The following is a 24,102-nucleotide window of genomic DNA, read 5'->3' on the forward strand; positions in this document are numbered from 1 at the left end:
GAGACCCCACCTGCAGTACTGCATCCAGCTCTGGGGTCCCAAGAAAAGAGGGACATGGAGCTCTTGAAGCAAATCCAGAGGAGGCCACGAAGATGCCCAGAGGGCTGGAGCATCTCTCCTATGAAGACAGGTTGAGAGAGTTGGGCTTGTTCAGCCTGGAGAAGAGAAGGGGCTCTGGGGAGACTTTTAAGTCTTCCAGTACCTAAAAGGGCCAATGAGAAATCTGGAGAGGGACTTTTTATGAGGACAGGTAGTGACAGGACAAGGGAGAATGGCTTTAAACTGAAAGAGAATAGGTTTAGATCAGATGTTATGGAAAGATTCTTCAGTACGAGGGTGGTGAGACCCTGGCACAGGCTCCCCAAAGAAGCTGTGGCTGCCCTATCCCTGGCAGTGTCTAAGGCCAGGCTGGACAGGACTTTGATCAACCTGGCCTAGTGGAAGGTGTCCCTGCCCATGGCAAGGGGTTTGGAAGTAGATGTTCTTTAAGGTCCCTTCCGACCCAAACCATTCTAGGATTTTATCGTTATTCAGCTACTGCATTAAAAATATTAATACAATGGCAGCATGCTTAAAGCTGATTTAAAGATGAAGTCAACTTTAAAAGGCTTCACAATTTCATTTAGGAATTACATAACACAGGAACTCAAAAGGATCTACAGAATTGAGTCACTGCCCCCCTGCAAAGTGTCACCATTCAGGCAAACAGTAGTAAGAGGAAACAGTATTTAAATATTTGCAAATAAAACTTTTCTCAAAGACATATTGTATTTAATTATGTTATATTTATATATTTTAAATCAGAGCAGACCACATATAGGGTGTATTTATTATCATACATAAACTTGTCTGCTTTAAACCTCTAATTTGTTCATCCTCCATATTGCCCAGAGAACCCTTTTTTAGAATGAAATTTCTGATAACAAGAAGTTAACATCTCAGCAGCACATACTGACTTATCATGGAATTGATTCTATCAGGAAAATAATAATATGTCTGATCTAGGACAATGAATAAAATGGAGATGCTCATTCAGGTAAAGTCAAGATACAGATTTAGATGTCAAGCACTCAGAAGATTTTAAGTGGACTAAACCTGGAACTGTTTTCTTCCCCGCTACAGAGAAGATACAGCCAAATTATGTAGTTACTATATAATTTATAGTCTCTCTTCCCCTCTTCTAACGCCTGCCCTGCCAAGTATACTTTCTGCTTAAAGCATAATAGAACAATAGAACCATCTTTACAATATCCTTCCAAAATTGCCAAACTCTCAACACTCAGTACTGCTATCAGAAGATAGCCAGAGCAGCTAGCTGAACCTGACTTTCCAAAAGCATTAGATAGGTTAACAGTGCATTAGCTGCTTTGCAGCATTTGCCTGGGCACTGTACAATAAGCTTACTCTTAATAAGGGAAAAAAACCATTTACAAGAGAGGAGAAAACTACCAGACTAGCTAAAGCATTATGCACAGTGCAGCTTATCTCACTGTGAGATTCAATCAGTTTCTCATTTCCCTCCTTCTATCATTTTTCTGTTATGTGTACACACAAAAATGACATGGAATAGACTTCATTTCATAGCTGCCAATACCACCAAAGGAAACTGTTTATTTAGTTTCAATCAGTAAAGGTAGAACGAAAAAAATGGTCACTATTTTAAATGTGAAAAAAATGACTGCAGCTGCTAGCAAATTACCTAGTGTTTAGAGAAGGGATTAAAATATCATTGAGCACTTGTTAAGTCAATGAAAAGAAGTAAGTTAACATTAGTACCTCTTCTTTTCAGCCAAGTTTGCACCTTCCTCCTTCAGCTCCTTACTTTTCTTTACACAGTCTTCTAAGAGAATTTCCTTTCTTCTCTTCGCTGCATGCACCCAGTTAGCATCATCTTCATTAGTCACATCCTTGTCATCCGCAGCTTCTGCTTCAAATTGCTGGGAAGTAGCTTTTGAAACTTTCTCACCAATCTTTCTCTTCCACCCAAAAGAAGCCATCTGGGCAACTAGAGATAAATGTATTTTCAGTAATTAGGCAATTTAGCTTTCACGTGAATAGATGAAAAAATACACCCTGTTCACCTCGATTCTAATACACTACCATGTAACAGACTGACCCTCCCCAATGCAAACTCTGCCTATGAGCTTCACCAGAGATGTCAGACAGGCAAGCATAGCCTTGAGCAATTGCAAGCGGCAATTTGACAGCAAAAAAAAAAAAAAAAAAAAAAAAAAAAAAAAAAGAAAAGGAAACAGAATAAAACAAAGACCAGAGCTCTGACATACCAGAAAGCCCTATATAACGTTTGTCTGAAACCACACAACACAGGAAGGAAGCGACTCGTTCCAATGAGAGACATATCACAGGCACGGACTCTATCCGGACAAGCAGCACCGACCCTGCACACTCCGCTGCAAGGACCGAAACGCCCTCGGTCCGCCCCCCCAAGCTGCGGGGAAGCTCCCTGGGGCAGCCGCTCCGCTGCCAGGGAGGCGCTCGGGACCGGCGCCTCCCAGACCGGACCGCACATCCCACCACCCATCCCCGGATCGCGGCCCGGCACGACCGGCGGGGAGGCGGCAGGCGCCGAACCACGGCAGGGCTGAGGAGGCCACGTTCTGCGCAGAGGTGGCCCCGCCAGCGCCCGCGTCCCGCCGACGCTTGATCCCCGCTCAGGGCCGCGGCAAGATAACCGTTACCTACCTCTGTCCCCTAGGCACTGCTCTCCTGCTTGCAAGGGCCACGCCACCCTTGACCCCAGCCAACAGGAAGCGGAAGACAGGGAGGGCCTCGCTCGGCGTGCCGGGAGCTGTAGTCCCGCGGTGCCGGAACCGTGCTCCCCGCGAGAGGCTCCCGCGCTGGGGGTACCGCATCGGCGAGAGTGCCGGTGAAGTGCGGCCTCCGTGAGCCGAGCAGGAGGCGTGCGGGCCCCGCTGCATGGGGGAAGGCGCAGTCTGAGCGCGTGGGTGCCGCAGCGCTGAGCACAGCAGCACCGCCAGGGGACGAGGACTGCACCTGCTGGCAGTGCTCGGGAACCGCAGGGGAGAGGTGAGGGAGGGCCAGCTGAGTGCCAGGGAATCTGCACAGGGAAAGGACCAAGACTCGAAAGAGAGGTTTTCCTAAAAAGGAGGAAAAACGTCAGACAGGCTGCTCTTTGGTTAGAGGGGCAAGCACTGAGACTAAAGAACTATCCACAGTGTCCGAGAAGATCAGGGTGGAAGATAACTGCTTTAAGCTGAAAGAGGGTAGATTCATATTTGACATTAGGAAGTTTTTACTGGGAGTGTGTTGAGGCACTGGCAGAGGTTGCCCAGAGAAGCTGTGGCTGCCCCATCCCTGGCAGTGTTCAAGGCCTGTTTGGACAGGGCTTAGAGCAACTTGGTCTAGTGGAATGTCATGACAGTCTGATAAAGTCCCAAGTCACTGGCAAGGATCCCCATTGCATTTTAAAAGAGTCCATGACAGGGGGTTGGAACTGGATGAGCTTTAAGGTCCCTTTCAACCCAAACCAGTCTGTGATTCTTTGCAGGCAAAGTGGGTCACCACAGGGCAGGAGCAAGGGGAACCTCTGCACAAGCATCCAGCAACCCTTCCATCTCAAACTGCTTTCAGCAGCAAAAGGAAGGGCTAACAAGACCGAGGGGAAAAGACACAGTCAGGGTTCCAGGCTTGCATCTTGCTGGGAATTAATGCTGCAGTAAACTTGTGTCACTCTGCTGCTGAAGTCAGTTAAGTGCTGTTGTTTCAAAAACATGTCTAACAGTCCTCATGTTAATTTATAAAACTAGAGGAGAGCATGCACAAAGTTTCAGACATAATGACTGAGTATTTCAGGTTTACTTAGTTTTAAGTTTTGAAAGTTTAAAAAGTTATACAGGTATAAACAAGCATTTTTGCCATTCAGCTTTGTCAAAAGAAATGAACATAGGAAGTAGGCACATCTTTCTTAAAGAACAGGACTTCATATCTTACAATGGTAATCAACTGGTAAAATAAAATTTATTTCCAGGTTTGTATTAAACACTCATAGCAAGACAAACAAAGTTTTTTCCTTTTTTTCAGTATTGCACCAGCAAGATGAATTTTTATCCCTTATCTAGTGAGTTATATTGCACATGGACAGTCAGGCTCATCCATGCTTTTGAAAAAATTACAATACAAAGGCAAGATAATTCAAGGTACTTCAACAGGAGTAAGCTTGGGAACACAAAGTAACATACTTGACCAATTTGTGTATTTGCATAAGCTGCCTCCTTACAACCCTGGCAGCTTTCTTAGAGAAGTTTTGCTTCACAGCCTGTTGGCAGATAGCCCGACACTAAAAAAATGCCTGCAGTATCAGTAGGAACATGTGAAGAAAGCAGTTTCAACAGCAAGATCTGAAAGCATGGGAAAGTCTCACAACAGACAACTGTTCTGGATTTAACAAGGTTGTCAATCCCCTCCTCTCCCCTATAAAAATCTCAGTTCAATCAGAAAACTTCTGGCCATCAAAACTGATCTATCATACCAATAAACTTACTCTATTTAAAACTACAGATACAGTATGCTGCTGCCAGAAATTTCCTTAGACCTCCAGATAACAAGACAAAGGAAAACCTATGGTTGCCTTAATGCACAAGAGGGCCAAAAAAAGTGTATCAAAGCTTTTTGCACCTTGACACCTTGCATTCGTGATCAGCATCACACGGGTCAGACACCATGTATACATATACTTAGTTTAAACATATGCAAGAGTGATCCCAAACCAATTCCAGATGAGGAATTACTACAATTAAAAAACCTGTGCGTTTGTTGTAGTTGTACAAGTGCAACATGTAACAACTTCAAAATGAAAGGGTAACAAAAATTAACACAGTGATTTATTAAGTACATCAGATCCGATTTCTACAAGACTAAAACTGTGACTTAGAAGTAGGATTTGCAGCTGGTCCCTCCTGCTGACATCTCGATCTTGGGAGTTTAAACCCAAAGTTTTATCTAAGGAAAAATCTTTCTCTTTGAGGTACAACAATAGAACCTTGCATCACAGGGACCACGTGTGACACTTACAGAACTGAAATTTTAACTTGCACCTACATACTAGGCAGATCATGCAATTGCCCAGAACGCAGTTACCGCAGTTCCAGGGCTTAAAGCAGCTTTATGTTTCTTCAGATTCTGTGCATATTCGCAACAGATGAATTTCTGGACTGAAGCCAGTGGGCTTGGATTAAACTGTTCTTAATATCTGTAGCTAGTAGTTTTCCACGGATAAAGTCCCAAGTCACTGGCAAGGATCCCCATTGCATTTTAAAAGAGTCCAGGTTTCACTGTTCACAATAATGCCTTGATTTCCAGTCTCTCCCTGGGAGAGTGGATCATGAAGCTTGTTTTGAAGAGAACACTGAATGCAAAACTAAACATTTTATGACATATAGTTTATGGTTTATGCTTGTTAGTGCTAGAGGAAAATAGAACTATGGCTAATTATATCCAATTTACAAGAGACTACATGATTTTGTGCAAGTACTAGCCGTGATTTTAACATAAGGTTCATTTCTTTCTCCCTGAAATGCTGCAAAAACCATAAATGCAAAAGGGTGTTACACGTAATTGCAGCCTACTACTGAAGACTTCTTACATATCAGTGCTCAAGTTGTCACGATCAGTTTTCGATATTCAACATAAAAGTTAGAATATTCACAATTAATTTAAACAGCAAAGTTTGATACGAATGTGGCCTGGGAAAACCTGACCTATATATGTAGTTTCAACTGCAAAGTGAATTTTAAATAGTATATGCTAAGTTAACATGTGACATAGAGCTGTATCGAAGTGCTAACATATTTTTTGTTAAATGTCAATTTCAGATTCTGGACTAGCACACATAGGCTGTGCTCCTAATTACATGCACGTATTTCTAAGGACCAGGATTATGAGCCTGCAGTAGCAGTTGGGAGCTGCTGTGCTGCTGCTACACTAAGGTATATGCACAGATCAGACCATCTCTCTTCACAGGGTAACATTGTGTTTTAGGCTATCAAGTCTATCTTTATAGTCACCCTATCAAGGGTGTCAAGTTTCCTCAGCATTAAGTCTCTCACCACTGTTGTGGACTCAGTAAAGATTCTAAATCTTGGGTTTTTTAAATCTTTGTATATAGAACAGAATCACAGAATCACAGAATAGTTAGGGTTGGAAAGGACCTTAAGATCATCTAGTCCCAACCCCCCCTGCCATGGGCAGGGACACCTCACACTAAACCATGTCACCCAAGGCTCTGTCAACCTGGCCTTGAACACAGCCAGGGATGGAGCATTCACAACCTGCCTGGGCAACCCATTCCAGTGCCTCACCACCCTTACAATAAAGAATTTCCTTCTTATATCCAGCCTAAACTTCTCCTGTTTAAGTTTTAAACTGTTACCCCTTGTCCTATCACTACAGTCCCTAATGAAGAGTCCCTCCCCAGCATCCCTATAAGGCCCCTTCAGATACTGGAAGGCTGCTATGAAGTCTCCATGCAGCCTTCTCCAGGCTGAACAGCCCCAACTTTCTCAGCCTGTCTTCATATGGGAGGTGCTCCACTCCCCTGATCATCCTCGTGGCCCTCCTCTGGACTTGTTCCAACAGTTCCAGTTTTATGTTGAAGATACCGGAACTGTACACAATACTCCAAGTGAGGTCTCACGAGAGCAGAGTAGAGGGGCAGGATCACCTCCTTCGCCCTGCTGGTCACACTCCTTTTGATGCAGCCCAGGATATGGTTGGCTTTCTGGGATCTGAGCACACACTGAAGCCAGCTCATGTTAAGTTTCTCACTGACCAACACTCACAAGTCCTTCTCTGCAGGGCTGCTCTGAATCTCTTCTCTGCACAGGAGTAAGACCTTGCGCTTGGCATAGTTAAACTTCATAAGGTTGGCATCAGCCCCCTCACAAGCGTGTCAAGGTCCCTCTGGATGGCATAAACATCTCTGGATATATATAAGCAGCTTTTGCAAACTATATATATTTGATATTTCTGTTCTACTCACAGCCCACGGCATTTCATCCTTAGTGCATTACAGAGCACCTACATATGTTTCCAACTGGTAGGACCTGCATGCATCTAATCAAATCTACCCGTTGCTAAAAGTAATACACTCTAATGCATTAAACAGTTCTTTATCATTTACTGTCAAGGGGGGGGGGGAGAAAGACAGCAGTTTTAACACATTACTCTTAGAAGATGTTGACAGCTCTGACCAACTGAGTCACAACTGTGCATAGTGACCCACAAGTCATACTCAGGTCACTGAGTGTACATTTACTTACAGTGCATCAGGTGTATGTATTACCAGTGGAAAAAAAAAAAAAAAAAAAGTCCATCTAACTTAAATGTTATATGCAGCCTAACGCACACTCAACGTAAATTGTTATGAATGGTGCCCCAAGGGCATGTGATTTCCTGCACCTCTGCTACTGGACAGTAGACAATCAGAATTCACTCCAGCTTCAAGTACATGTGAACTGCCCATAATCATTTCAATTCCTGTACAAATTGTATTCTGTGGCTAGCTTTTTCAGCGCCTTAGTAAATTTAACTTGATTATAACTGGAAGCATCTGGCTATGATTTAGGCATGCTTATTGCTGTGAGAGAAATAAGCCCATCTTCAAAATTACTGCGCAAGTATTTTAATAAGATTTGCACACATCTCAAAAAACTCTATTGTATGACTCCCTGGCCTTGGAGTTAAGTCAGCTGTAGAAGAGTCAAGCGATGAGTTCACTGATGAGGTAAGGGATGTATCTGTAGATTTTCCTTGCGCATCAGCATCTGAATCTTTTTGACAGGATCTATAGTTGCTCACAGAACCTGATCTCTGTGGAGTTGCAGTCCCAGACTTCGTTTCAGTAATTTCATCTGGGGGGCCAGGGGAGAGAGGAGGAAAATTAGTATCAGTATCAGATTAGTTAAAGACACAGCAAGTATCTGCCCCTTCTCACACTTCAATATCTTGGGTTTTTTAAAGTCTCAATCAGTACATATACTGCTTGTGCAACATGAGTTGTATTTCCTCAAGAGTTGAGGGCAGGACTGCAGCAGGCTGCCCTCCTCCAGCTGTGTGGCTCTAAGCAGCCATCTCCCTCTCAAAGGGATGACATTTGTCCTATACTGCAGCAGCTCAATACAGGAAAATGATTAGTCCTCTCTATCAAGTACCACTGGATCTAAGCAGGTACCTGTATTGTCAGAAGGCAAGAACTCTACCACCAAGTCAGATGAGACTGAACTGTCACAAGATATGGCCTCAGCCACCCTATAATGTAATCCAGCCACACTCCAGTAAATCATTTTTCCATGTCACTTGTTTTCCTAGGCATGTCATCTACATCACTGGCTGCAGCCAATTCTGCTTACGTCTAGTGTACCCATAAACAAGCACAGCAGCCAGTCACTATCAGCTCCTCTGTTCATTTTCAGGAAGGTATCCAGCTGGGATTTGTATGCTCCATTGCTGTCACTCTATAAAATATACCTTTCCATAGGCTACACGAACTGCTTCCAAGGCTTAAATTACTGCAAGCATACAACTCTTATCTCAAAATTTTGTCTACCACTAACACTGGCAGGTTGACTTTGCCTGGCAGCTAATACCTCTGAGCAATGGGCAAGAACATTTTAAGGGCAAAAGTGAGAAAACTCATGAGTAGAAATAAATGTAGTTTAGTAAGAGGAAAGGGAGAGGGACCGGTAGTGATGGAAAAGCAACCACTTGCCATCTCTCCAAAGCAGACTTACGTTCAGCCAGCCTCTAGGCTGCATTTCCTAAGCCCCCATCCTTCAATTTCTTTGCCAAGCATAACATTATATGGCATGGAATACCCCTTTGGACAATCTGGCTTAGCCCTCCAGGCTGCATCCCCTCCCAACTTTTTGCTCATTCCTGGCCTGGTTTGACAGTGAGGAAAGAAAGAAAGGCTGAATACCATGTAATGAGTCCTCAGCAACTCCCAGAACATTGGTGTGTTGCCAACACTGTTTTAGTCACAGATTCAAAACACAGTACCATATAAGCTGCTATGAAGAAAATGAACTCCATCTCAGCCAGACCCAGCACAGCAGTGTACAGTCCAAATCACATTTTAATGCCTAGATGCCCAGATTCATCTTCACTAGTTTATTCACATGCTTACATCTACATGTTTAAACTTGGGGGAGAGGCTCCAAAGAGAGTTTAGGTTGATCCAAATCTCACCCCTCATAGTCCAGTCCCCTTTTGCACTAGTGGTATTAGTGCTGGAGTAGACACAAAATGGAGCAGGAACAGATATAGCTAAAAAGCTATTATTTAATGGATGAATCAGCTAACCATCTGCTCATAGGAACACTAGACCAGGAAGGAGTTAAGAAACACCAACAGAGATCTAGGTTAGCTTAAATTAAAAGGTAACGCTTAATTTACTTGTTTAGAAGTGAAGTATGACAAGTTTGCATTTAGAATGGTTTCCTGTACAATTCTCCACATTTATGTAAGACTTCACATACCATCGATGCTACGGAAGTCCAGTAAGTATGTCCTGCTGTCCACCTGATACAACTGTAGACTCATTTTGGAATATGCACTGGTAACTGGATTCTTCCTTCGGACACGCAGATAGTATGGATTTACAACCTAGTACAAAAGAGATCTGAGTTAGTAACCAGAACTGCTTGAAAAGCACTGCATATTATTTTTATCGTTTCAAATCAATGGTATTATCAAGTGATTCAGTTGATATGCTGGAGGGAAGGAATGCCATCCAGAAGGACCCTGACACACTTGTGTGGTAGGCCAATGCCAACCTTATGAAGTTTAACCAAACCAAGTGCAAGGTCCTACACCTGGGTTGGGGCAACCCTAGGAACACCTACAGGTTGAGTGGAGAAGGACTTGTGAGTGTTGGTCAGTGAGAAACTTAACATGAGCTGGCTTCAGTGTGTGCTCAGATCCCAGAAAGCCAACCATATCCTGGGCTGCATCAAAAGGAGTGTGACCAGCAGGGCGAAGGAGGTGATCCTGCCCCTCTACTCTGCTCTCGTGAGACCTCACTTGGAGTATTGTGTGCAGTTCTGGTGTCCTCAACATAAAAAGGACATGGAACTGTTGGAACAAGTCCAGAGGAGGGCCACGAGGATGATCAGGGGAGTGGAGCACCTCCCATATGAAGACAGGCTGAGAAAGTTGGGGCTGTTCAGCCTGGAGAAGGCTGCATGGAGACTTCATAGCAGCCTTTCAGTATCTGAAGGGGCCTTATAGGGATGCTGGGGAGGGACTCTTCATTAGGGACTGTAGTGATAGGACAAGGGGTAACAGTTTAAAACTTAAACAGGAGAAGTTTAGGCTGGATATAAGAAGGAAATTCTTTATTGTAAGGGTGGTGAGGCACTGGAATGGGTTGCCCAGGCAGGTTGTGAATGCTCCATCCCTGGCTGTGTTCAAGGCCAGGTTGACAGAGCCTTGGGTGACATGGTTTAGTATGAGGTGTCCCTGCCCATGGCAGGGGGGTTGGGACTAGTTGATCTTAAGGTCCTTTCCAAACCTAACTATTCTGTGATTGTAAGGTTCCCTGCCGTAGCTCTGATTTGGGGAGGTTAAGGGAGAACACGTGGGGGTGGGGGGAAAGAGAGAAGGGTTGGTGTTTTGCAGGTTGGTTGGTTGTTTCGCCTTGGTTGCGTTGTTGTTTGCTTCTGGGTTTTTTAAAGTGGGAGGGTTTTTTGGGTTTTGTGTTTTGGTGTTTGTCCTTTTTTTTCTTTCATTCAGTGGTACATGATTTTAAATTGTTGGTGTTGGGCTTTGGCTTTTTGTTTTGACTTTTTTAGCAAACAAAACCATTCCTGCAACCCCAGTAGAAGAGGTAGACATGATAGCAAGATTTTTTCCTGTCAGCATGAATAGCCTCTCCCAAACCACTTGCAACTCATAAGAACATAGTTACATAGGCTAGAAGTATGAAGCTACACAGCTCAAACAAAAATTTGATGGTTTCTGCTGTAAAGGTATTTTATTCTTTTACCTTCCATTCATAATCCAGTTGTTTAATTGCTCGACAAACTTCAGCCATGATATCATTTGGTCGACTCTGACTTCGTATCCCCAAATGCCACTTAGCTCTCCTTACACCTTGGTGCTTTGACTTTTGTGGATTCAGCTCATCAAGAGTATGGCGAGGACGAGGTGCTTCAGCTACTAAAAATGGCACTCTTTCAGGATGAGGGCGAGATAGATGGTGATCATCAAGAAAAGAATCTGGGGGGCTTGTAGCCAAGTAGAAGTCTTTGGCCTCATTCATTATTCTTCTATTATCTATAATGAGGTGATAAGCAACCGCTAAAGGATCCTGATGATTTCTGCTGTACAGACAACTTAGCACTTCCTCTTCAGTGCATTCAAACTTCTCACACACTTCTTTTAAGGCTTCATCATCAATCATGGTAGAGCTATATGATGGGTCTTCAGGAAACAAGTATTTTGGAAGGTCCAGCTTAAACCATTCATGTTCTCTAGATTAAAAAAAAATACATAAAAGTTTAAGTATGAAAAGCATACCTTTTTCACATTAAATTCTTTCAAAATTATTTTTAAACTGTATAGAAAGAATAACAGTTGTCACTCCATGTCCTCTTCTGTGCAGCAAAGACAATAAAAAGAGTACATAAACACCGCCTTCACAAGTTTCCTAGACATTCCACAGAAGACTAAGAAGATCCTAAGTTTATCAACTGAATTCCAAAAATGCCTTTGTATAGCTAAACCAGCTTTTTATACAAATGGTATACTTATTACTGCCACTATGCTACTTTTAAAATATTTTCAACTGAAATTCTTACACTATCCACTTGATTTGTCCCTCCCCAAATACACACATAACAATAACTAACAAAATTATGAAATGCCAAAGATGAATAACTTTTTAGTAGATGTTTGGACACAGGTTTTTGAACACAGAAGCTAGATTTCCCACCCCAAACAAGCTGCTTGTAATTTTTCCATTTGTAACACTTGCAGTTGCTTCTTCAAGACTTAAAATGGGTTGAAGGAAGCTCTGGAAGGGTCAATCTGTACCTCTTCACTACTGTACAAAGAAATATAGGCTGAAATATAACCCATTATAAGTGAGTAAATCAGTTCTTCTTAGTGATCATCATTGTATAAGATAAATGACTGTAGCTGCTGTAGTTCTAGGACCTTGCAATCTTGTGCAAAACTTATGGTAAGCAAAACAGAACACGTAGATAAAGATTACCTGAAACCAGCAGATGTTCAAGATGAGTTGCAGCTGAGTTAACTGATAAGTAGAAGGACAGGGAGAAACACTCAATTATGTCAGTGGTGTTACTAGACTAATTAAGCTGGTGTTAAGCATTTATCTACTGTGCATGCTTCAAAGGCTGCCAGGACGAAAGTTCCACGAATGGCCAAGTGATGAAGACTGCTGGAAGAAGTAAACGACCCCCAAAGACCACCACCACATTTTTGTGCACATGCAGGAGAAACTTTCTAGAAGAATGATGTAATACATAAGTAACCTCATGAATACACATGTACGTAATGAATATGTATGTTTAGTGACACATAAGGACAGATTGCATAGCACTTCAGCAGAGACATGCTAGGAGGAGCTATCCCCCGTGTCTCCCGGTGCTGCAATAAAGAATACCTGCTTGTCAACTTCAACTTTGTTGGCAAGTTCCTTGAGATTTCCCCAAATCAATCTGGCACCCCAGATGTGACCCTCTCTACTCGGCTGCAGGACCTGCTGAGGACAGGGCTCCCTAGGTCCCTCCCTCTGAACTTTTCCCAGAGGGATTCCTCAACTCATTCGGATTGCTGCAGGAGCAGACAAGGACCACCTTTACGAAAGGTATTCTTTTGTTTTATATACTCTGTAAGATGCAGGGGGCATCTTACATAAAGACTAAACTGGGTTGGTAAGCATACACAAGGTTTGGAAGCCTTCCATAAATCGAGATAGGAAATATCATAGGTAAAGGCAAATACCCAGTTGCTAGCATCCATTTGGTATACACCTGCAAGAAGCAGGTGGTGTCTTGTGGTTTAGGTCCTGCAAGATGCAGGGGGCATCCTGTGGAAACGGTTTTTGATTTTACTGGTATTTGACTTATTTTGTGGCTCATTATGGTAACAATTTTGGTATTGGCGACAGCATGTTGTAACTGTGTTACTAATTGTTGTTTGTTTGATTGAATTTAGTCTCTGTCTCAAGTATTGTAACTGTGTGGAGTGTGTCTGCGGGATCCCTAGTGTGTGTGAATGTGAAATTAATAATCGGAAATCAACAGAGTGGAGAAATTTTGAAAAAGAGTCCTTCAGGGTGTATTTTGGCACATTGGAAAGAACTGGGAGGGCCTCCTGGGGGCTCAGTAAACAAGAAAACACTGATAAAATACTGTAATCAATGGTGGCCTTTATACACTTTGGAAGATCAGGAAAAATGGCCTAAAAATGGAACTCTGAACTATAATAGATTGTTACAATTGATGTTGTTCTTACAGCAACAAGGAAAATGGGATGAAGTGAAGTATGCAGATGTTTTTCTCTTTAAGAAACCACCTGGAGTGACAGACTGAATGCAAAATTAATATAGCTCCACCAGTTCCTTTAATTTTGGCTTTGGAAAAGGACAGGGAAAAATAAAAAGCTAAGCTGGAGAGATGTTGTTCAGCCTGTGATACTGGGGAAAGATGTTTAAAGTTAAAAAAACAGAGTAATCAGGAAGTTAGGTTGGAGAATTATGTATCACAAGTACCTCCAAGAGGAGCACCCTCTGCATCTGTCCTATCTGATATTGATAAGGAGGAAGAGGTTGCTGTCACTGGCAACAAGCAGCAGACTCACATTCAGAGTTAAGAAAGGGTTAAAACAGAAGTGCTGTTGCAGAGGCAGGCATCTGGAGCCGATGCAGAGCAGGGTGAGCAACTGTGAGAAAGAAAAAAAAAAAAAAGGGAGGAAGGAGCTCACGCAGCTCCTGTGTTTAAATGTAAGATGATTACTAGGGCAAATGGACAAGTAAGAACAGGCATATTGACAAACTATAGGCCCCAGGAGATTAAGAACTTATTGGATAAATACAAACAGAAATAAAGGAAGAAGCACAGACAGCATACAGGAATTGGGAACAGGTAGAGAAGAAAAAGCTGAGTCGTGCTATAGCCACAGCTACAGTGGCTGCTTTGGGACAACTGGAAACTGGTGGAGGGACTAATGTTAGAGGATGAGGCAGAGGTGAAAGAGTGAGTTCTCCTATGGGACCAGATCAGTGTGCATACTGTAAGGAATCTGGATGTTGGAAATGAGACTGCCCTAAAAGGAATACCCCACAAGGTGGTTCCAGTAACTGAATTAGAGCTAGACTGATGGGGGACCTGGGGTATCTACCCTAGCAGATCCACTGGTTAAATTAAAGCTAGGGACTAGAGAAAATGAAGTGGAGTTTATAGTGGATACAGGAGCAACATATTCAGTGTTCAATCTGAGGAAAAAGAATTTGTTACAGATGTGGCAGCTACTGGCCACAAAGGGAAAAAAAAAAAAAAAAAAAAGAAAAGTGGAATTCTTTCTGAAACCCTTAAAGTACGAATTGGGAAAACAAATAGGAATGCATAAATTTTTATGCATGCCAAATTCTCCAAAATCTGTATTAGGGCGAGAAGCAACATTTAAAGAAGGCAAAATGGAATTATTCAACAGCTAAAGACGATCAATTAATTGCAGTTTTGAGTTTATATTTAATTCAACAGAAAAGCAAACAGAAGGACCTCCCTGAAACAAAAGAAATACTTAATCAGGTATATCTGGGAGTATGCGCATCTGAAGTTTCAGGTAAGGCAAAAAAAATGCTTTGCCTGTTAAAGTAGAAATAAAAAGGGGGGCCTGCCCAATTAGAATAAAATAATACCCTTAAAATTGGAGGATCAAAAAGAAATCAAAGAAATCATTGATACATTTTTAAAATATAGATTATTAATTGAATATGAATTGAAATATAATCCTCCTGTCTTGCCAGTAAAGAAATCTGATGGGAAAAGTTACAGATCAGTTCAAGATCTCAGAGCAATCAACAAAATTGTGAAAAATATTCACCCAGTAGTAGCTAGCTAATCTGTATACCTTATTGACTAAATTGAATAATAATCAGAAGAGGTTTACAGGTCTGGACTTAAAGGATGCATTTTTCTGTCTGCCCCAGCCAAAGAAAGTCAAAATTTATTTGCTTTTGAATGGGAAAACCCTGAAACAGGAAGAAGGACACAGCTCATTTGGACGGTGTTACCTCAGGGATTTAAAAACAGTCCAACCATTTTTGGAAATCAATTGGCACAAGAATTAGAACCCTGGGAAGCACACACACACACAGAGGCACTTTACTACAATATGCTGACAACCTGTTAGTTGCTACTGAAACTGAGAAAAAATGTGTTCATAGAAACCACAGAATAGTTAGGGTTGGAAAGGACCTTAAGATCATCTAGTTCCAACCCCCCGTGCCATGGGCAGGGACACCCCACACTAAACCATGTCACCCAAGGCCTCATCCAACCTGGACTTGAACACCGCCAAGGATGGAGCATTCACAACCTCCCTGGGCAACCCATTCCAGTGCCTCACCACCCTCTCAGTAAAGAATTTCTTCCTTATATCCAATCTAAACTTCCCCTATTTAAGTTTGAACCCGTTACCCCTTGTCCTGTCACTACAGTCCCTGATGAAGAGTCCCTCCCCAGCATCCTTGTAGGCCCCCTTCAGATACTGGAAGGCTGCTAGGAGGTCTCCACGCAGCCTTCTCTTCTCCAGGCTGAACAGCCCCAACTTTCTCAGCCTGTCTTCATACGGGTGCTCCACTCCCCTGATCATCCTCATGGCCCTCCTCTGGACTTGTTCCAACAGTTCCATGTCCTTTTTATGTTGAGGACATCAGAACTGCACACAATACTCCAAGTGAGGTCTCACGAGAGCAGAGTAGAGGGGCAGGATCACCTCCTTCGACCTGCTGGTCACGCTCCTTTTGACGCAGCCCAGGATACGGTTGGCTTTCTGGGCTGCGAGCGCACACTGAAGCCGGCTCATGTTCATTTTTTCATCGACCAACACCCCCAAGTCCTTCTCTGCAGGGCTGCTCTGAATCTCTTCTCTGCCCAACCTGTAGCTGTGCCTTGCCAATCAGTACTCATGCACTGGTATTTATAAAAGGGAAAAGGAAAGATACAGAAGGAACCAAATAATTGCATTACCCAATCATACAGGAAAGAAATGATTGGTTTCTGTGCTGCGAGTAACCTTCCTAACTAGCTGAAGGGTACATCATGATACCAATTACGACAATATTCCAGCTTAGAGCACAAACACTTGCTACAGATTTATGAGCAGTTATACAGCTTAACCCTAGCCAGCAGCTAAGCACCACACAGTTGCCTGCTAACTCCTCACCACTGGGATGGCAGGGAGAAAGAAACCTGTGTGTTTCTCCACATCTGAAATGCAGGAGAAAGATGGAGGAAGCAAGATCCTCTTCAAATTCTCAGAGTCAGCTGTCCAATCCATCTACAGTTGGCACCTCCATGTCTGTCCAGCTCATTATCACCAGGGTGTTGGCATATGGTATCAATGCATTTAGTACAAACTTGCACTGCATGGACCGTGTGCATCAAAATCTCAACCAGGTCTTTGGATACCTGGTCATCATTCAGGATGCTACAAATCACCTCCACTAAGACTAATTCCCTCAAATAATGAATACCTCCACTCAATGGCGATACATTTGCTTAGGGAATTTGCAAGACCTTCTTTAAAGGCATAACATCCCCCCCCCAAAAAAAAAATAAAAATTAAGGTATTCTATTGAACTCAGTTTGCCCTTCAAAGTGTGAGGTGACATGTCTTATGGCTAATAACATGACAGAACTATTTATGATTCAAAAGCTATCCATGCTCTGTAACAAAAATTTTTCAACATCTTGCACAACACTATATAACTTGTTTTACTATGACCGCTGACAGAAGACCACTGAAGATGAGAATCAGAGGTAAAGCCAAACTATCAGCAGCTGAAATTTTTCCTCACCCTACAAAACACAGACTAGCTGTATGAATGACTTCTTTGTTCTGCGTATTTGCACCGAGATTATCATTCCAGCATCCTGTGATCAGACATCGGTTAGTGTTTTACCTAATGTCTCTGACTGTTGCTCTCTTCATTGGATCCACTTGCAGCATGTGCTTCAAAAGACTGATTACAGATGGATTCAGATACTGAGGGGTATAAAAGATACCATCACATATCTTCTTAAAAAGGGTTGGCACATGATCATCATCAAATGGAAGTGTTCCACATAACAAAGCATAGAGAATAACCCCACTGCTCCAAATATCTACTTCCGGACCTGCATATAATCTGGGAAAAAAGTTAACTATTAGTGATTTGTGTTTAATACATTTAAATATTTTCTTTACTTTCTTACACTGTACCACAGTAATTAAAAGTGTATTAACTTTGGACAACTAATCTGTGAGTACTATGCTATTTCAGTTCTATGACATGCTTCCCTTAAAAGTCAGTGTCCTTCCACTTCAAATATAAAACAAGGCACAAGTACATAGGTTTCCTCTGTAGTTTGTAACAATAGTTCACAAATACAGTTTAAGTCAATGGCAAACCCAAAGAAACTTGCACCTCCTACTAAGAAAGCCCATGTTACATACTGTTACAACGGTTTCAGCAAAATCTGTGGAAAGTCAACTATCCCCCCCAGATTTGTGAGGCTGAAAAGTTACAAAGCAGAACTTGTCACGTATCCTGTGGTGCTGCCTGAATAAAATAGACATTTGGCATCCATCAGCAAGAGGCAATATTAAGCGGGTAGCTGAAGGCAGCAAAGAGTCAAAAAAAAAAAAAAAAAAAGAGGAAGTTACTCATTCTGAAGGTACCCGCTCAGCTTCATAGCAGACTTTGCCTTTAATTCTATTCACACCTCTACTTTCAAGGTCTGAGCTGTGAGATTTTTAGGATCAATTCAGGCACACTCTGCACACTTCATGTGGGGCAACAGACATAACCTTCACCTTGCAGGAGCTATTCAAAGCTAGTTCCCAGAAGCCTTAAATCCTCATGAAAAATTATCAAGCCAATTGAAAGCTCAGCCCATAGTTTCTCAGCATCAAGCTTGTCAAATGAACTAGTTCTGTAGCCTTTAGAATCAAGCAGCAAAATGAAGTACATGCACACATGTATCCAAAACAAAAGAAACTACCTTCCTGAAATTACTTCTGGCGCAGCATAGTTAGGGGAACCACAGCTTGTTCTTAAAAATTCTCCATCTGACATCATATTTGATAGACCTGAAAGTGTATAAGAGTTACTAAAAATTGGGAGAGCAAAATGATTTCATACTGCATATACCATCTAGAACAGATCACTAGTAATTCAAATGAGAAAAATCAATAAATTAATCTCAGTAAAGAAGTAATATTGTTTGGAATTACTGAAATTTTTACATGAGCATGCCACATAATCCTCCATTTAGTTTATCAGAAATTTGAGTAATATCAATTCATTACTGCACACAACCCAGAAGTATTTGAGAACACATTAATTCTAAAACAAAAACCAGTCTGATTTGGATGACACAGACATGATGGAAAACAAAGTTATTCTAAGGAAGACAGAATTTTGATCATTAACAAGAAAGTCTTAAAAACTACATTTGTTTCTAAATGCTAAAGTGGAAGATGCTATACAGAATTGCCTAAAGTTTTGTAGAGACATAAAAAATATGGCAACTGAGGACTACACCTGACTTCACAATTTCCTGAATCACTGTAGTTCATTAGTTTGATTTTAGATATTCCATTGAGTAATTAAAGTGTACTGTAGAACTAGGCCATCTTCATTCACCAGCCTTCAGTATAGTCTAAGATCAGTAAAGAACTACCACTTCTAGAATAGCTGTAGAAAATGCATTTAGTTTCTTCAGCGGAGGCTGCACTATCAAGACTACTCAGTCTCCAAGAAGGAATTACTCCTTTTACAGGGGGCAGGGGAAAGATGAAAGAATACAGTTTGGCTAGTTTCCATACTCTAATATACAAAACCTTCTATTAACATCTTATTTGATGCACTAGTAACAACTGAGTCCCATAGCTTTGCTGATTCGTAACGTACAGGAATATAGTTAAGTTTCTGTAATTCATTTCTTCACCAGATATGCATTTTCTATGCACAAAAAAACCAGTATGATCCCCAGTGCCATATTTGAACAATGCACTTACTTAGAACACTCAGGATTACCTAGCACTGTACAGACCTCAAAAGACTTTACACAGGCAGGCATTATCCAATATGTCTACAAGAGATACATCATGATACTATAGCAGTATGGATACCTTACTATGCTTATATGGTGAGGTTTCTTGATTCAGGTATCTCCAAGAACTAGCTGCTAGTCTTCAACAGCTATGTCATAAATAGGTCATATAAACAATTAAGCTTTTTGATCAGTTAGGCAGGTATACAGCAAAAAAGAACATGAGTTCAGAAGATTAACTGTTCTTATTTTACCTCTTATATTTTAACTACATTTTTTTCAATCACAACCTTATAGAGTTTTTAAAGTGAATTCAGAGTAGCTTGATTGGAGGACTAGTTACCATAGCGATGTAGTTCTTAAATATTATGAACTGCTCCTGCACTGTACTTCCAAGAAAGCTAAGCATCCACAATTTACAGATGGTGAAACAGGCAATAGGATTGAATTTTGAAGTGGAAAGGTCAGGAACCAAGTCTATCTCGCATTTCAGAGAAAACGTTGTTACGCAAAATCAAACAAATCAGTTTGTAATTTCATTCAGTCACAGAAAATTCCTAAAGAGAAAGCTTCAGAGAAAAACAAGTTCTACACATGTGCATGAAACATAATTCAGCTTTATATTCATACTCTTCAGGTTCTTGTTTTGTGTCCCACCACCAGGATATTTAAAAAAATGTGTATACTTGAATATTTCCCATAGTAATTAACAGGAGCTAAATAAACACCACCAGAAACATGAACAGCAACGCTTACCGAAGTCAGCTATCTTGGCATTCATGTGCGCATCAAGCAGCACATTTTCAGGCTTCAGGTCTCTATGTACTACCATATGCCTGTGACAGTAGTCCACGCCAGAAAGGATTTGCTGGAACAAACGTCTACTTTCCTTCTCATCCAGCTAAGGCAGACAAAGGGTTTAAAACAATTGAGACAGTGGAAGATAACTTGGCTTTTATATATGCGAGTTAAAGGATATTTTCCCACCACCTAAAGTTATCATTTATCATTGATACTTTATACAGCAGATTATTAGAATTTGTAGCAGAAAGCTCCATAGCTTACACCATTTTGATTGTACCACAGCTCAAAAATGACTATAAAACATACCCACCAACTAACAAAGTCCCTGAAATTTCTAATTGCACTTTTGAAATTGGTTAGGTAGATCTTACATGCTCTGTAACGAGAAACATTAGCACCCAAAGTACAGCATAAGATTTAAGTTGACAAAAGCTGCTGACATGCATCACAGAAGTGACAAGTTTCGGATAGTATAAGCAGCCAGCCCAAAAAGCAGACTTAGCTGGACATTTCCTACAAAAATGCCCTAATCCATGTCAAGAGTTTGCTCTAACAACTAAAGTATCCCAATTTGTCAAAAGTGACTTCAGAGCTTTCACAGAAACCGTTCTACTAGTAGAAGAAGGTATTAAGGCCACAACAGTAGCTTCCCAATAATGGGTTATACTCAAGACATATTTTTTAAATACTTCAGCTGGATACATATTCACCCAGTCTGCTCCCAGTAACTGTAAATTAACAGATCAGCATAGAAAAGTGCTACGACAGTCATGCATAAAAAACATGAAACATGTTAACATTCTACCATTTTCACTTTCAGAAAAAGATGTAGTCATACAGTATCTTTAAATTGCTAACAGCAAAATTAATGCCAAATACAGAAAAGCAAACCTTCACTTAACAGGGTGTGACTGGTACACTCTGCTCCTGGCCCCGGTAATTTGATTAGCATAACTAGCACCACTTTATGAGGCAAGCAGCCATTTTGTGCCTAAGTGAGTCACGTATTTGTGCCCTTTCCCTCACTGTCTGGCCCTGAATGGTGCTGTAAACCCAGTACGCAAACCAAACATTTCTTCTTCCCATCTCTACTGGCCTCAAGGTTCCTGGGCACCAGGGTGATAACAGCTTTCCTTAATGCTTCTGAAGGTCCAAAGCACCTAATCAGCCTGGTGGTAGCGATAATACCATCACAGAACAGGGAAGTGTAATAACACCCAGAGCACTGTCTGTGAACTCAATTACAAGTCCTAAGTATGGAACCTGGAAGAGAACCACTGCTGGACAAGAGCCACAACTCACTGGAGGCAAGATACACCTCCACCGTCTTCTGCTTCCTCCAAAGACTGAGTGACTCATGCTTTTCCATACGACTTTCAAGTCTAGACTATGGATGTTGTACTGATACAGTAAACCGTGTATTAATATCTGACCAGATCTGCAGAGGGTCCAGGTAATAAGAAATCTAAAGGTTAAATTATATTATAAATTCTTTATTACACTACTTAAAAGTTGTACTACATTGATTCTGCTTGTTGAAATCCTGTGTCACTCTAGTCACAAATTCTGTGCTACACTAACTATAATATCTTGCTAAGAAAATAAAGCTTTAATTATATCCCCAAAAGGATCCCCCAAAAGAACCTGCCTGTACTTTCAAAGCCAGGTGACACAGAAGTGTTGCAAAAGCAGTAACAGAATACAAGTCATTGATTTGTAGTCAGACTACTTCTTACCCTTCCATTTTTACAGATATAATCAAACAGTTCTCCTCCTGAAACATATTCCATCACCATGAAAATATCAGTTGGTGTACTGATGACCTGGTACCTGATAAGAGAAGGTATTTATTAGTCTACACACTCAGTAAATGATGCTAAATTACATTTAGTTAAAAACAACATTGTGCAGAGTCAGATAAAAGTATACTTTAAAATATTTATCAGCCAGTTTACAGCTATTGAAATTCCATTATTTTTCAGAAGCAATTTTCTCTTTCCACTGTGAGATGTCATCACTGCCAAAATTAGCAGCATACTTATATTTAAGAACAGGAATATCAGCCTTTATAGTTTCAGAGAGTAAGCTTAGTCCAAACAATTCCTGTACAGTGCTGCCCTGCACACAGCTTGGTTCAGTGAGGAAGGAATTCAAAAGGACTTTGCTGGCATCTCAAATGTATACTTCCCAAAGCGCAAAAAAACCCTCAACTTGCATAAATAAAACTACACTTAAAGACAAATGGGCAAACAGACGTGCTTCAGCTTATTGAGAAGTTATTCTTGAACTACATATAGCAATGAGATCAGACATGCATTACCTTTACCAATTTTCTCTTAACACCATGGTTGAAAGTACCTTATGTACTAAAACATTAACAACATTCTAAAGCCATGGCTAAGAGACTGCTACAGAGATAGTATTTTAATCAATTTAAATCCAAAAGTTACAGCCAAGCTTCTCTATAGTCAGCTCACTTTTCTGGGTATGGAAAAGGAGGTTGTGGAATAGTTACATACCTATAACATAGATAAGATTATCAAACCATACAGCATAGATGACCAGGAAAAAAAAAAGAATTTAGGTAGGAAAACAAGATGCATTCTATTGCTAAAGGTCAAAAACTGCAAGAGGAGATGCTCCGAAGGCTTTATTTAAAGCATGGTATAGAAAGACAATCTTGTTACAACAGGCTGGCAATTGTGTATACTGCTAATGCCATGCATGAAATTTTTCATAAAGCACGGAAATGTTTCAAATTAGACATTGTCTACCTCGTAATATTAAGCTGAAGAGATCTGTTCACCTTTACCCCAGATATCTTAAGCTGCTATCTAACAGTTCCCCAGTCCAGTTAGAATCATAGAAGAGCTAGGGTTGGAAAGAACTTTAAGATCATCTAGTTCCAACCCCCCCTGCCATGGGAAGGGACACCTCACACGAAACCATGTCACCCAAGGCCTCATTCAGCCTGGCTTTGAACACCACCAGGGATGGAGAATTCACAACCTCCCTGGGCAGCCCATTCCAGTGCCTCACCACCCTCTCAGTAAAGAATTTCTTCCTTATATCCAATCTAAACTTCCCCTGTTTAAGTTTGAACCCATTACCCCTTGTCCTGTCACTACAGTCCCTAATGAAGAGTCCATCCCCAGCATCCTTATAGCCCCCCTTCAGATACTCTGGAAGGCTGCTATGAGGTCTCCACACAGCCTTCTCTTCTCCAGGCTGAACAGCCCCAACTTTCTCAGCCTATCTTCATATGGGAGGTGCTCCGGTCCCCTTATCATCCTTGTGGCCCTCCTCTGGACTTGTTCCAACAGTTCCATGTTCTTTAGCTTCTAACAGTATGAGCAGCATGATCCCAGATGTCCAGCTATCTGCATAACAGTATCAATTTTGTCTTATATGCTACATACATACAAGCTCATAATCCTTCTTCTTTCGAAACGCAGGCTGACCAATTGAAAAGTTGGTGAAAAAACTGATGGAATACCATCTCCTCCCTTCTCTTCACATGCAAGAGTTAAAAAAAAAATCTCCTCATGCTTCCCTGAGAAACTGTCATCTGAAATCTGTTAAGCAAACTTAACAGTTTAGCAACTCCACAAGTACACATTCCTGTTCCACCTCCACATCTCAGTTGGTACACTGACACTTCCTATCTTGTTTTGGCTATAAGTATGTCCTTTGGACTCGTTCCGGAACTCTAACTGGCAGCACCAGCAATTCTGCTGTCAGATCAGCTCAACAGTCTTCTGAAAATTAACCCACTGAAGAAGTGAGTTGATCTTACAACATCAAATTTAGCTTCAGCGTTAAGAGCTGTTGCAAAATTAAGTGGAGTGTACAGTGCTGGCATATGCCAGCGGCAGCAGCATCCGAACAGAAGATGCTGCCAATAAAAAAAAAAAAAAAAAATAGGACCAACACCACAATTAAGATAGTGAAAATCACCCACACTATGGAG

General features: G+C 41.4%; 1 protein-coding gene across 7 annotated transcripts in view; it reads right to left on the reverse strand.

The window, feature by feature from the left end:
- Positions 1-24,102, reverse strand: part of PRKAA1 (protein kinase AMP-activated catalytic subunit alpha 1) — a gene marked incomplete at its 5' end in the record, with an annotated part of 72,561 nt that overhangs the window by 43,202 nt on the left and 5,257 nt on the right. For 4 of the 7 annotated variants that reach the window (XM_080636592.1, XM_080636593.1, XM_080636594.1 and 1 more), the window contains 7 exons: positions 1,777-2,005; positions 9,516-9,642; positions 11,024-11,510; positions 17,195-17,419; positions 18,276-18,363; positions 20,085-20,229; positions 21,869-21,962. In XM_080636592.1, the coding sequence (XP_080492718.1) occupies positions 1,777-2,005; positions 9,516-9,642; positions 11,024-11,510; positions 17,195-17,419; positions 18,276-18,363; positions 20,085-20,229; positions 21,869-21,962 (1,395 nt within the window). Of the gene's footprint in view, positions 1-1,776; positions 2,006-2,703; positions 2,725-3,937; positions 7,890-9,515; positions 9,643-11,023; positions 11,511-17,194; positions 17,420-18,275; positions 18,364-20,084; positions 20,230-21,868; positions 21,963-24,102 lie in introns of those variants that run through there. The other 3 variants (XM_080636597.1, XM_080636596.1, XM_080636598.1) reach the window with 3 other exon arrangements.

Source organism: Psittacula echo (genome assembly GCF_963264785.1).
Source record: "Psittacula echo genome assembly, chromosome: Z".
In the NCBI taxonomy this organism is placed as follows: domain Eukaryota; kingdom Metazoa; phylum Chordata; class Aves; order Psittaciformes; family Psittacidae; genus Psittacula; species Psittacula echo.